Consider the following 12,803-nt stretch of genomic DNA (forward strand, 5'->3'; position numbering starts at 1 on the left):
AAAAAAATCTAATTGACGGCCATCAGTCATGTCAGTGAAGTGTCAGTGTCATTCGGCTGTCGCGTTGATATACATTGACGTTTATGGTCTGTGTTTATGGTTGTCGTGTTGTCAAATTTTAATCTATATTATGCTTTCGAATCGCCTTTCTAGTTTCTGTAAAATATATTAATTACTTAATTAAAATATAAAAATATAGTGTGCAATGTTATGTAAAGGAGACATCAATGGTATATAGCATTGACTAGTACAAATTTTCTCCAATTTCTAACCATCATTCACATCAAACTTTCGTGTTTTTGTGATACATAATTGTTCTGAAAAATGGATGAAACTCTGTTTCTTATTTTACTAGCTATTGTAATGTTAGTGGGATCCTATGTAGCAGGAAGTATTCCTCTAAATGTGAGCATGTCTGAGGTAAGATATGTTATTTTAATTACGGAACGGAAATGTTGAAAAAATAATAAAACAGCTGTTTGTTTTTAAGATTGCGTTGTAAACAGTTTTACAATATTATGCTTAGGCAATTCGCTTATTGAGATAGAAATATATATATATATATATATTATACTGTAGGAGATACTATTTTAGAAAACATAGGTTTCATTATAATGATTTGATAGGTAGTAAGTATTTTACGTTTCTTTTCAATTTACTCTTTTGACGCGGAACAGAAACATTTTATTTCTTGTTTTTCACAGTCACAGTTTTCTACAGTAAAAACATGTAATGTGCCATGCATAATGCACCGCTTTTGGATTTCAGCCAGAAGTGATTTTTTTTATCATTTACTAGCTGATGCCGCGACCTTCGTCTGCGTGGAATTAGGTTTTTAGAAATCCCGTGGGAACTCTTTGATTTTCCGGGATAAAAAGTAGCCTATGTCACTCTCCAGGTCTTTATCCTATACCCATACCTCAAGAAAGAGGAGGTAACAATTTGGTGCACTTTTTTTCTATGTATGTACTTACAACAATTTCTTCAATTTTTTCAAGTAGTTTGATTCTACATACGTTCATCTACATCATCTATTCTAAATTCTCTTGGTTTTGGACCAAAAAACTACTTCTTGGAGTTAGCAGCTTTTTAGGAAAGGATGGCAGCTAAGATGTTGCTACATTTTTTTAGGATAAGCTCCTTAAGGTGACAGTGTTTGGAGCAGGACTACTGGTCGGCACAGCTCTAGCAGTTATAATACCTGAAGGTGTAAGGGCCCTGTTTGATGAGAGGCCAGTTCTCGTGACGAAGGACTACACTCCTGAACCAAAAGGCATTGATGATTTACATTCCGTCATTGGCATATCTTTAGTTTTAGGTAAGTGTTGTTGTCCTTTTTGTTCTATGTCAGATTTTAATGTAGTGTTCATCTATCTGTTTGTTATTTCTTACGCTCTTCCTTGTGGATTAGCATTGTGTGGGCTGAAGTGTTAACTACTATGCTATTACTAATCTATTAGACCAGGCATGTACCTCTAACTTTTCAGAGGTGTTGTATAGAAGCAGGCATTACTCTGCTGAAATCCATGATGTACATTGAACCAAAAGCTTAATTTGCTATAATCCACTGAAACGGGTCGAATCTGTATGGTGCAACATGCAGCATGTGACATGCACCGCCCGCACCACCACCACACAGAACCACACAAATCCCAACACTCGACACACGTTTCGCCCCGACACTAGAGCCTCCTCGGGATGGGATGGCAGATTTGACCTGTTTCAGCAGATTATAGCAAATTAAGCATTTGGTTCATTGTATTTTGGAGGTGCATGCCTAATGTGGTAATCATCTGTCATCATCATCATCATGATAAATAAAGATAAATAAAAAGTGCAGAGTCTAACAGAGCATTTCAGAGAGGGTAGGTAAATAAATCATCATCAAGTATCAATCCATCGCTGTCCCACTGCTTAGCATGAGTCTCCTCTCAGTATGAGAAAGGCTTAGACCATAGTCCACCATGATGGTAAAGTGTAAATTGGCAGACTTCACACACCTTAGAGAACATTGTGGAAAACTGTCTGGTATATTTCCTCAGATTTCCTCACGATGTTTTTCTTCACCGTTAAAGCGAGCGATATATTTTGATTGCTTAAAACACACATAACTATGAAAAGTTAGAGATAAATACCCAGGATCAAACCCAAGACCCTGAATAGGAGACTGACGTCTTAACCACTAGGCTAGCTTATCACAGTGCTTCCCAAGCTATTAAGTAACTGTTAGTAAATATTATAATATCTTGCACAATTTTATTATACATCTTACTTAATATAATATTTTACAAAAGGAAAAACTTGCAGCAAGCAGAAAAGCAATAATTTAAAGATAAAGCACATAATATTATTTTTTAATTGCTCTCCAATAATTTCATTAGTATAAGACAGAACTTGTAAAACATCTAAACATTACTTTGCCCAATCATAAACGTGATTTTCTATAACTTTACTATGATTATAAATAAGCTGATGCCCGCTTTTTCATCCACGTGGATTTAGGTTTTTAAAAATCCTGTGGGAACTGTTTGATTTTTCAGGATTAAAGTAACCTATGTTACTCCCCAGGTCATTAACTATACCCATACAAAAAATCACGTTGATCTGTAGATCTGATGCGTCGTGATTGAAGGACAACCGGCGCCATCGGTTTCGGAGGTTCAAGCCGGGGCTCGACCGCGAAATGAGTGAGGTCATTAATGAGTCCTTTTAACTCGCAACCATAATTTCCATAGTTGAGGCTCGACCGCCAAAGAGTCTACCGGAGCGGACTCATTTCGCGGTCAAGCCCCGGCTTAAGATTCAGACAGAAGACAGACACGGGTGATATTCGTTCGATCCGTTTATTCCGTGCTCACAACTCGATTGACCCTGCAATATTTTAAACTTTACCCACATTATCCTTGCCATACACGATCAAGTTTACCGTCAAGTTTGCAGTGGACTTAAAGCGGCGTCCAGTCAACTAATAGCCATTCACTGTCAAGTTTACTGAACGCCGCGTCAAGTCCGCTGCAGACTTAACTAGTAAACTTGATCCTGTGTGGCCAGCGTGACTTACATTATCAGTGCTTTTTTTGCAGGTTTCGTGTTCATGTTGATAGTGGATCAAATGTCATCAAGGTACAACGACGCAAGCAATCCCACCGAGAAAAATATCACCGCCACTGTTGGTTTGGTCGTTCATGCCGCCGGTAACTAACTTTTTTTTAACTTCGCTAACTCAGTGTCTAAACACTGAATGATAGCCACCAAGATCATTTGCCATTTATTTTTAATCCATTGAAGGCTTTCTACGAAAAATTATTTTAAATTTTAATATCATGGAGCAGCAATGTAGAACCTACCAATGTCAAATGAGCTTGGTGGTGGCTATCATTCAGTGTTAGACACTGAGTTAGCAAATCACCCTACAGACCAGGATCAGACAATCATCCTAATACCGGACGATTGTTTTGCTATCTGTTGGAAAGTTAGATATATTTTTAACCGACTTCCAAAAAGGAGTGGTTCTCAATTCGGCCGGTTTTTTTTATGTATGTACATCGATTTTTTTCGATATTTCTAGACCGATTTGCAAATTTTTTTTTGTTCCAGCGGACGGAATAGCGCTGGGCGCCGCTGCGACCACGTCGCACGCCGACGTGGAGATCATAGTATTCCTCGCCATCATGTTGCACAAGGCGCCTGCCGCCTTCGGATTAGTCACGTTTTTGATGCATGCCGGACTAGAAAGGTGATTTTTTTTTATTTCTTATCGTTCCATCACGCGAGTTGCAAGCGCTATTAGCAGATTTTATCAGAAAAGTGAAAATAAGGCATAATCATCATCATCATCGTCGTCGATCATCGGTTGTCGTTAGATGCAAGCTTATCATGCAATAAAAATAAAAAATAAAATTAACAATAAATGTAGGTAAGTCTCGTGTAGGGGCTTCGCTACTGTCTCAGCAGGCTCCCTGCGACTCATTTGATGTAGTCTGCCCACATAATGGGGGGTCTTCCAACGCTGTGCTTTGATATTTATAGTAATTAGTATTAGCAGAGTGAACTACAGTGAGGGAACTCTCGGTTTGATCCTTTTTTTTTTTTTTTTCGCTGGGAAATGCTTTTACGCATCCTCCCCGGAAGAAACGCAGCTGAACCACGTTTCTTCCGGGGAGGTATGTGGGGCTCACTGTAACCCAGACTACCCACTAAAACCCAGCGGACCCGTCAGCGCCGTTTACGGCCCGAGGTAGTGAGCATATCGGCGCCTCCTTTGCCCTTGGCGTTTACGGCGTATGGGATGAGCGTTGGGATCCAGCTCTCTTTCTCGTTCAGCCGCCTCCTTTAATGCGAGCACTTGCTCGCAGAAAGACACTACTGCCGTCCAACAAGTCTCGCTTGTGATCATTGCGCTTATCACGCTTGGGAGCGATAGATCACTGCCCAAGGTGAACGACAATAGATGCCTCTGCGGCGCCCAGGCTGCGCATTCCATCAGGGTGTGCTGTGCCGTATCCGGATGGAGCACCGCATTCGTGACAGGCTGGGGTCACTTCCCGCCTCGCAATCTGGTGCAGGTACTTACCGAAACAGTCATGTCCTGTAAGCACCTGCACCAGTCGATAAGTTAAGGTCCCGTGACGTCTTTTCAGCCAGCGCTCTAGTTGAGGCTGTATTGCTTCGACAGTCAGTGTGCCCGCAATAGGGTTTTGCAAGTCCTCCTTCCATCTGCTGATCAGGACCGTGTGTGCAGTGGCTCTCATGCTTTGAACCTCCTCCGCACTTGGCCACTCACCCCGAGCCCTCAGTCCAGCTCGGTATCGGTACACCTCCGCTTGCACCTCAGCTTGTAGTTCCCACGGTGGGTTCTCGGTTTGATCCTGAATCGACGATACATATATTATTGTCAAATATTAGGCTATGAGTGACGAAAGAAAAATAGGCTGTTATTAGGCTACCTAACATCAAATGTCAACATTTGCCGCCTACCAGTGACGTCGAAGCCTCTACGTTTTGTTACAAATTCCCTAACTGTCGTGAATTGGTATTCATCATCATCATGATCAACCCATCACCGGCTCACTACAGAGCACAGGTCTCCTCTCAGAGTGAGAAGGGTTTTTGGCCATAGTCTACCACGCTGGCCAGGTGCGGATTGGCAGACTTCACACACCTTTGAGAACATTATGGAGAACTCTCAGGCATGCAGGTTTCCTCACGATGTTTTCCTTCACCGTTAAAGCAAGTGATATTTTAATTACTTAAAAACGCACATAACTCCGAAAAGTTGAGGTGCGTGCCCGGATCGAACCCCCGACCCCCGATTGGAAGGCGGACGTCCTAACCACTAGGCTACCACAGCTTCTGATGCGATCTGAGTGAACTGGTATTAGTGTGGAATTAATTTGTTTAATTATTAATTTGTCAACAGGAACCGGATACGAAAGCATCTGTTAATCTTCTCCTGCGCCGCGCCCCTGCTCGCCTTGCTCACGTACTTTGGCATCGGCAACGAAAGCAAACAGACGCTGAGCGATTTCAACGCTACTGGTAAGATCATCATCATCGTTAACCGATACACGTCCACTGCTGGACATAAATCTCTTACAGGTACTTTCACACGCCACCGTTTTACGCCGTCTGAATCCAGCGGGCTCCCTGCGACTCGTTTGATGTCGTCTGTGCACCTAGTGGGGCGTCAGTCAACGCTGCGGTTTCCAGTGCGAGGTCGCTATTCTAGCACTGCGTGGATTTAGGTTCATTAAAAATCTCGTGGGAACTCTTCGATTTTATGGTATAAAAACGTAGCCCATATCCGTGTCCAGGATACAACCGATCTCTATACCCGTAAAAAGCCATTAAAAGGTCGGGAAAAAGTAACAGACAGACAGATACACTTTCACATTTGATGGCTGCGATTTCGTACGCGTGGATTTAGGTTTATTAAAAATCCCGTAAGAACTCTTTAATTTTGCAGGATAAAAAATAGCCTATGTCCATTTTTGGGATAAAAACTGTCCCTAAATCAAATTTCGTCAAAATCCATCCAACGGGTCATGAAAAGGTAGCAGACCGACAGAACCCCACTGGGGCCGATTCTCTTGTACACAATCTCTAAACTCAACTAAATTAACAGATCTTAATCTAGTGCTATCTTTTTCCGCAAGCAACATTATGAAAGGGATAGCAATAGACTTAGACGTGCCATTTTAGTTTAGTTTAGGGATTGTGTACAACCGAATTAGCCACAATTTGCATTTATAAGTGATATTAAATTTTATTCTTCGGTCTTCCAGGTATTGCCATGCTGTTCTCAGCGGGTACGTTTTTATATGTGGCAACCGTACACGTACTGCCCGAACTCACACACCCACACTCGCACACGCACACATTACTACCCATCCAAGATGGCGTGCCACCGAAAAAAGGTTTCGCTGGCTTGCAGTTATGTGAAGTTATTATTTTGACAGTTGGGGCAATGTTGCCAGTTTTATTGACTATGGGACATGAACACTAGTATTATTTTTAGTCTGTGCACAATTTTTTCTATTGTGTTGAAAAATGAAAAGTATGATGATGAGGTAGGTACATGAAAAACGGTCTAGTTTTTTTTATGTAATAGTGTAGCTGGTAGGTTACCATTTGTATATCTGTTGAAAAAAATTTTTTACTGCTGAACAGTAAGATGGCATTTTTATATCTCTACTTCATAAATTATGTGTTATATACCGTCAATAGAAAATATATAATGTAATCTACTTCTAAGTTAGACATAATATATTTGTAGACTCTTCCTCTAATCCAGTGGCGGACTAAGAGTGGGGCGGAGCGGGTAGTTCACCAGGGCCTCGGGTCTGGGGGCCTCCAAACCTTGAGAAGTTCTTAAGTAAAATGCCAAACATATTCAGTAAATTAGAGCAAGTTTAGAGTGGAAAGCCTATACAAAAAAAATAAAAAGATATAATTATTATAAGATTGTTTCTGTATACTTCAACTTCCGTGCGCGCCTCGCGCTTGCGTTTATTTATTAACTAGCTGATGCCCGCGACTTCGTCCGCGTGGAATTAGGTTTCTAAAAATCCCGCGGGAACTCTTTGATTTTCCGGGATAAAAAGTAGCCTATGGCACTCTCCAGCTGGGTCTTTACCCATGCAAAAAATCACGTCAATCCGTTGCACCGTTGCGACGTGATCGAGGACAAACCAACAAACCAATAAACCGACATACCAACAAACACACTTTCGCATTTATAAAAAGGGTACTGATTATTTCTAGGGTTGGCATTGTTTTAAAAAAAAGTTTTATTTCTTGAAATTGTTGTTTTCCTACCCTGATTATTTCACTCATGGCCCCCTCTGGGAGTCAAATACGCGAAAAATATAATATATGATAGAAAACGAGGGCCTCACCTCATGTCGCCCGAAGCCTCCGACGAGGTTAGTCCGTCGCTGCTCTAATCTACGTCTCGTTGAGATATTCCACTGAAAACTGTTTGTAATGACTGTTTTTGCCAAAATAAATATAAAAAAGTCGTATAGAAATACGTATTCCAGAGAAACAGTGCTTCCGTTTGTTGCCTAATAAAAGGCAAGAACAATCAAAACTCATTTGTGAGCCGGGCACACTTAAGTACATTCCTGGCCGGACTAGACTTGCCGCGGAAAAAAATTAGTATAGCTCTGTTACGCAATCCCATACAAATGATAGAGACAAAAATCTCAGTGGGCGCTAACCATTTTGAGACACCAACCAATCATAAACGAAACTATGTTTTCTAATTGAATTTCGAATGTTTTTTGAAAACATATTTGTGATTGGTTGACTTTTGTTCGAAACTGAGATTTTTCTCTATCATTTGTATGGGATAAAAAGTCACTAATTCAAGACTATGTCACTCTTGAACCATATCCATACAAAAACCACGTTGTCCATCGCGTTGTTCAGTTGCGGCGTGATTGAAGAACAAATCAACAAACAAACACACTTTCATAATAATATAGGTAATGATTTTTTTACATTGATCTGCTAGAAAATTCGTATTTTTAGTTGGGTGTATTTTATTTTATAAAGGTGTATACTTAGTTATTGGTTTTTAAAAAGTTATTGTACTTTGCGAAAATACAGATCTTAGACCGTATGCCCAAAGTATCGATAACTGAGTAGCATCGGTAATGAAATACTTGATACTTTTTGTTTTGAATTTTTGAGTGTTTTTGGAGTTTTTAGGTTTTGTTTGATTCCTATCTAAATGTATCGATACTTTTAATGATGTTTTTATTTTGTATTTTTCTTATTAGATCAAATTAAATAATGCATTTTATTAGAAACTGATAGTTACCACTGATGGATATTTTTAAGAAAAGGCAAGTACTGACCGGTAGTAAAATAGTGTAGTGACCAGGACAACACACGTGCGGCATGATCAAAATTACATTCTCCGCGCTATTTAATACCCCAGCCGCAGACGAGGGTATTAACTAATAAAATTGGTGCCCCGATCGTAATTTTCATCACTCTGCACTTTAGCATACTTAACTATTTTTATTGTGGATCAAAGATTGGTTGTCCTAATATTTTCTTATTTGATTGATAATAATTATATTATAAACTAGCGATCCGCCCGGGTTCGCACGGGTAGCTTATTACAATTTTCGTAGGGATCTCTAATTTTTTTTAAACAAGTATATCACTCAGAAATAATGTAACTTTCTACTGGGGAAAGAATTTTCAAAATCGGTTCAGTAGTTCCAGAGATTACTTCCTACAAACAAACTTACTTAACCTCTTTATAATATTAGTATAGAAAACAAATAATAATTGTTATTTGCTCATAGGTTATGTAAATTACCCAGTATTGACTACTTATGTATAATGAATTTGGTGTATATTGTACCTATAATAGAATGTTATGTGTATATATTGGAAATAGCAATATATTCTTGATAAGTGATAGCACAATTTGTGGTATATAGTGATGCCCAACAGAAGTTTAATATTATGTTGTATAATATTTGTTGCAGAACATTTTTAATCAAATATAACAGTTTTTCCAATAATATAACGTTATATAACATTATGTTTATTATTAATGTTTTATAACATCTAAAATTAAACTTGAAAAAAAAGGTGTAAATCGTAAATAGATTTAAGGGGTTAGTGTAAATAATAGGGATGATGACTACCTAGTCAAATCAGCGACTTTTTATCAAACGTCTAAACGATCACTTAGTAAGGGAGCATGTATGAAATACACAGATGAGAAGTCATATACGTTTTACGTAATTTGACGTACTTTTTTAGTTAAATCGGTAATTTAAAATGGTTAGCAAACTTAAAACTAGCCACGAATTTGGATTTTACGAATTTTGGAATATTTTATAATTACCTACTATTTTATAATTACCTACTAAGAAACAATTTTTGAAATAATCATCATCCCCATTGTCATTGTCTAGCAATAATTGTATAATGAAAGTATTAGTAATTTCAAATATCAGAATAAACTCTAGTTCCTTTAGCACGAAAATATTTTTACCATTAATTATTATGATTAATATAATAATAGAAATAGGAATGGTATTTTTGAACAATTATTATTATTTTTATAGACAGTTTTGTATAGATTACTTATAGAAGAAATTCAAATTAAATCTACCTTCAAATGACAATAAAAGATAATTTAAGTAATTATGTAATAACATAGTAAATTATGCGAATGAACCTGATTTTATCAGAGAAAGTTAATTTCTCTATTGAATAACGAATTTTTATATTTCATTTGAAGGTGGGTAAATTAAAAAAGGGTTTTTTTCCGAATATATTAGATATTAGTTTATACTGAAATAAAAAAAAATGTGATCTTATGTGAGAATTAGTGTAAATGTACATAGTTTTTGTTTATTTTTTGCTATCTGAACTGTGAAGTGTAGCTATTTGGAAAGACCTATTCATAATATCCATAATCTATAGTAGATGTACGCGACAGGTCGAGATGACAATCGGGGTATGAGGCAGTAGGACGCCCCGTACACCTGCACGTCACCCGGGCCCGCACGCACCGGATTAGCGTGGGATCTATGCGGGGTACTATATTACTAGCTGATGACCGCGACTTTGTTCGCGTGGACATAAGTCTTCACATTGCCTTTGTAGGAGAGGCCGAAGCTATGGATAAGGCTGCCACAATACCATCCTGCTGTCTTCACAATGCCGTTGTAGGAGAGGCCGCAGCGAATGCATGAGGCTGGACTCTGCAGCCTTCATGCATCGAGCACTCCGTACAGCTATGACCTAAAGTATTCTGATTCTGGTAGGAGACCCGTGCTCAACACGACCGGCGGCGATGGGTTGATCATGATGGTCATGATTTAAGATGCCACCATTTTGAAAACTTACCGATCGATAGGCAACCCATGAAGACGGTCATCTGTTGTACACATTCCTCTCAACATACACGACGTATACTACCGTAGATGGTACGGATCCTTTCGTGTGTGAGCCCAACTCGCACTTGGCTGGTTTTTTATAGTAAGTACTATTTTTATAGATTAATATTATTGATAATAAGAAAACATTTATAGTAAGCATACTTTCAATTTTATTATTAAGTAGGTACCTATGTAGATTTTATGAATAGCTCTAAATTTTGTTGTATTTAATTCGTTATGTATTGTTCGTGAATATACTGCTTTTACAATTTTTTCGTTTTATTGCTTTTTTATTAGGTTAGTAAATTAAATACCTTGGTCCTATATTTATTTATGGCGGGAAGTGGCTGGATGAGGTAGACCGGGTGGGGTAGCACTCTTTACTGAAGGACATAGGTGTCCAACTGTGGACGTCCACAGGCTGATGATAATATTTATTTATTTTGTTCGGGTTCAAATTTGTAAAATAATAAAACAGGCAGTGCTTATCAGTTACACTATAAAATATTTATTTCGGTCAATATAAAATACAAAAATAATTTCAGCAAAATATTTACAAAACCTATTTAATCTCCTTTATGAAATTAATCTCCAGAAATCACAAAGTACCCCAAAATAAAAATTAAATCTACCTATTTTAAAACTAAAATTATCTATCCTACAAAAAATACAATCTTTAAATAAATTATTCTCTATGTAAGATTTCTCTGTTCGTCGACCGACTGTATAGTATAGTCCGTACAAAATGACTTCTCACGTGCCATTTTAACTTTATGGGTCAGCTGTCATGTCAAAAGTACGGTTCGTCTTTAAAACAAGGTCTAAAATCGTACTTTCAACATGAAATTTGACACAAAAAGTTAAAATGGCGCGTGAGAAGTCATTTTTTATGCATTGTATGAACTATGAAGGAGGAAGCTGGGGTAAAACTGCAGCTACCTATACGACGAGGAACTGGTCTTCCTCGTGGTTCTACCAGTAGGACAAATTAGTGGGTCGACAAGGAAACAGCGGAACAACCCTGTCACACAAAATCGCAAATTGAAAACAAAAGTATAACCCTATCCAAACTCAATTTTTCAATAGGGCTATTCTTTGCATTTAGCAACAATTCAGCTTAAAACGACAATAACCTTATCGAGGCGATGGTCTTTACAAAAGACCTGGCTTTTCCTCACAATTAGATACAGCTGATGTTACGTAATCCATACAAATGATAGCGCTATACTTACTTCATTCCGTAGATAAGTTATAGCGCTCTGTAATCTATACAAATGATAGAGCCAAACAGAGAGAGCGCTATACTAACTTCATTCCGCGGATAAGTTATAGAGCTCTCTAATCCATACAAATAATAGAGCCAAACAGAGAGAGCGCTATACTAACTTCATTCCGCAGATAAGTTATAGAGCTCTCTAATCCATACAAATAATAGAGCCAAACAGAGAGAGCGCTATACTAACTTCATTCCGCGGATAAGTTATAGAGCTCTCTAATCCATACAAATAATAGAGCCAAACAGAGAGAGCGCTATACTAACTTCATTCCGCGGATAAGTTATAGCGCTCTCTAATCCATATAAATGATAGAGCCAATCAGGGAGAGCGCTATACTAACTTCATTCCGCGGATAAGTTATAGCGCTCTCTAATCCATATAAATGATAGAGCCAATCAGAGAGAGCGCTATACTAACTTCATTCCGCGGATAAGTTATAGCGCTCTCTAATCCATATAAATGATAGAGCCAATCAGAAAGAGCGCTATACTAACTTCATTCCGCGGACAAGTTATAGCGCTCCCTAATCCATACAAATGATAGAGCCAAACAGAGAGAGCGCTATACTAACTTCATTCCGCGGATAAGTTATAGCGCTCTCTAATCCATACAAATGATAGAGCCAAACAAAGAAAGCGCTTTACTTACTTCATTCCGCGGACAAGTTATAGCGCTCTCTAATCCATACAAATGATAGAGCCAAACAGAGAGAGCGCTCAGCGCTATACTAACTCCATTCCGCGGATAGGGTATAGTTGTTGCTAACTAACTCAGAATGGCCATTTCATTGGATAGTGCTATTTTTTATTTCAATGACCTACCTATTATCTGAATCTGAAATCGAGCATTAGGTACCTACTTTATGTGTCGATCTAGCGTTCTATCTAATTTAATAACAATTAGCACAAAATGCTCCCCTAATTGACTTTCTATAGCTACCTACAATACAACAGTTTTTATAATCCGAACATATATAATAAACCCTTTACTAACAAATAACCTAAGAAAATGACTAAACTGAAAGCGCTTAACTTCACGAGCTGATGAAGGTAGTATAATCTGAAAACAAACAAAAACAGGTAAGTACAATTACAATCCGTGTAGGTACCTA

At 38.3% G+C, this 12,803-nt stretch overlaps 3 protein-coding genes across 4 annotated transcripts in view; 1 reads left to right on the top strand and 2 right to left on the bottom strand.

Moving 5' to 3' along the window:
* Window positions 1-12,803, bottom strand: part of LOC117985634 (uncharacterized) — a 221,140-nt gene that overhangs the window by 138,846 nt on the left and 69,491 nt on the right. The gene's annotated exons all lie outside the window — the stretch shown is intronic.
* Window positions 111-10,684, top strand: Zip102B (Zinc/iron regulated transporter-related protein 102B). Its single transcript, XM_034972413.2, has 6 exons — window positions 111-420; window positions 1,132-1,318; window positions 3,084-3,194; window positions 3,598-3,736; window positions 5,420-5,538; window positions 6,285-10,684. The coding sequence occupies exons 1-6, from the start codon at window positions 325-327 to the stop codon at window positions 6,503-6,505; spliced, it is 873 nt and encodes a 290-aa protein (XP_034828304.1). The 5' UTR covers window positions 111-324; the 3' UTR covers window positions 6,506-10,684.
* The window catches only part of LOC117985633 (fatty acyl-CoA reductase wat-like), a 41,605-nt gene continuing 39,699 nt past the window's right edge, over window positions 10,898-12,803 (bottom strand). Inside the window, exon 15 of the mRNA XM_034972407.2 lies at window positions 10,898-12,751. Coding sequence (XP_034828298.1) covers window positions 12,649-12,751 — 103 coding nt within the window. The 3' untranslated portion in view covers window positions 10,898-12,648. The remainder of the gene's footprint in view (window positions 12,752-12,803) is intronic.

The sequence above is a fragment of the Maniola hyperantus genome, chromosome 9 (assembly GCF_902806685.2).
Source record: "Maniola hyperantus chromosome 9, iAphHyp1.2, whole genome shotgun sequence".
NCBI classification, from domain to species: domain Eukaryota; kingdom Metazoa; phylum Arthropoda; class Insecta; order Lepidoptera; family Nymphalidae; genus Maniola; species Maniola hyperantus.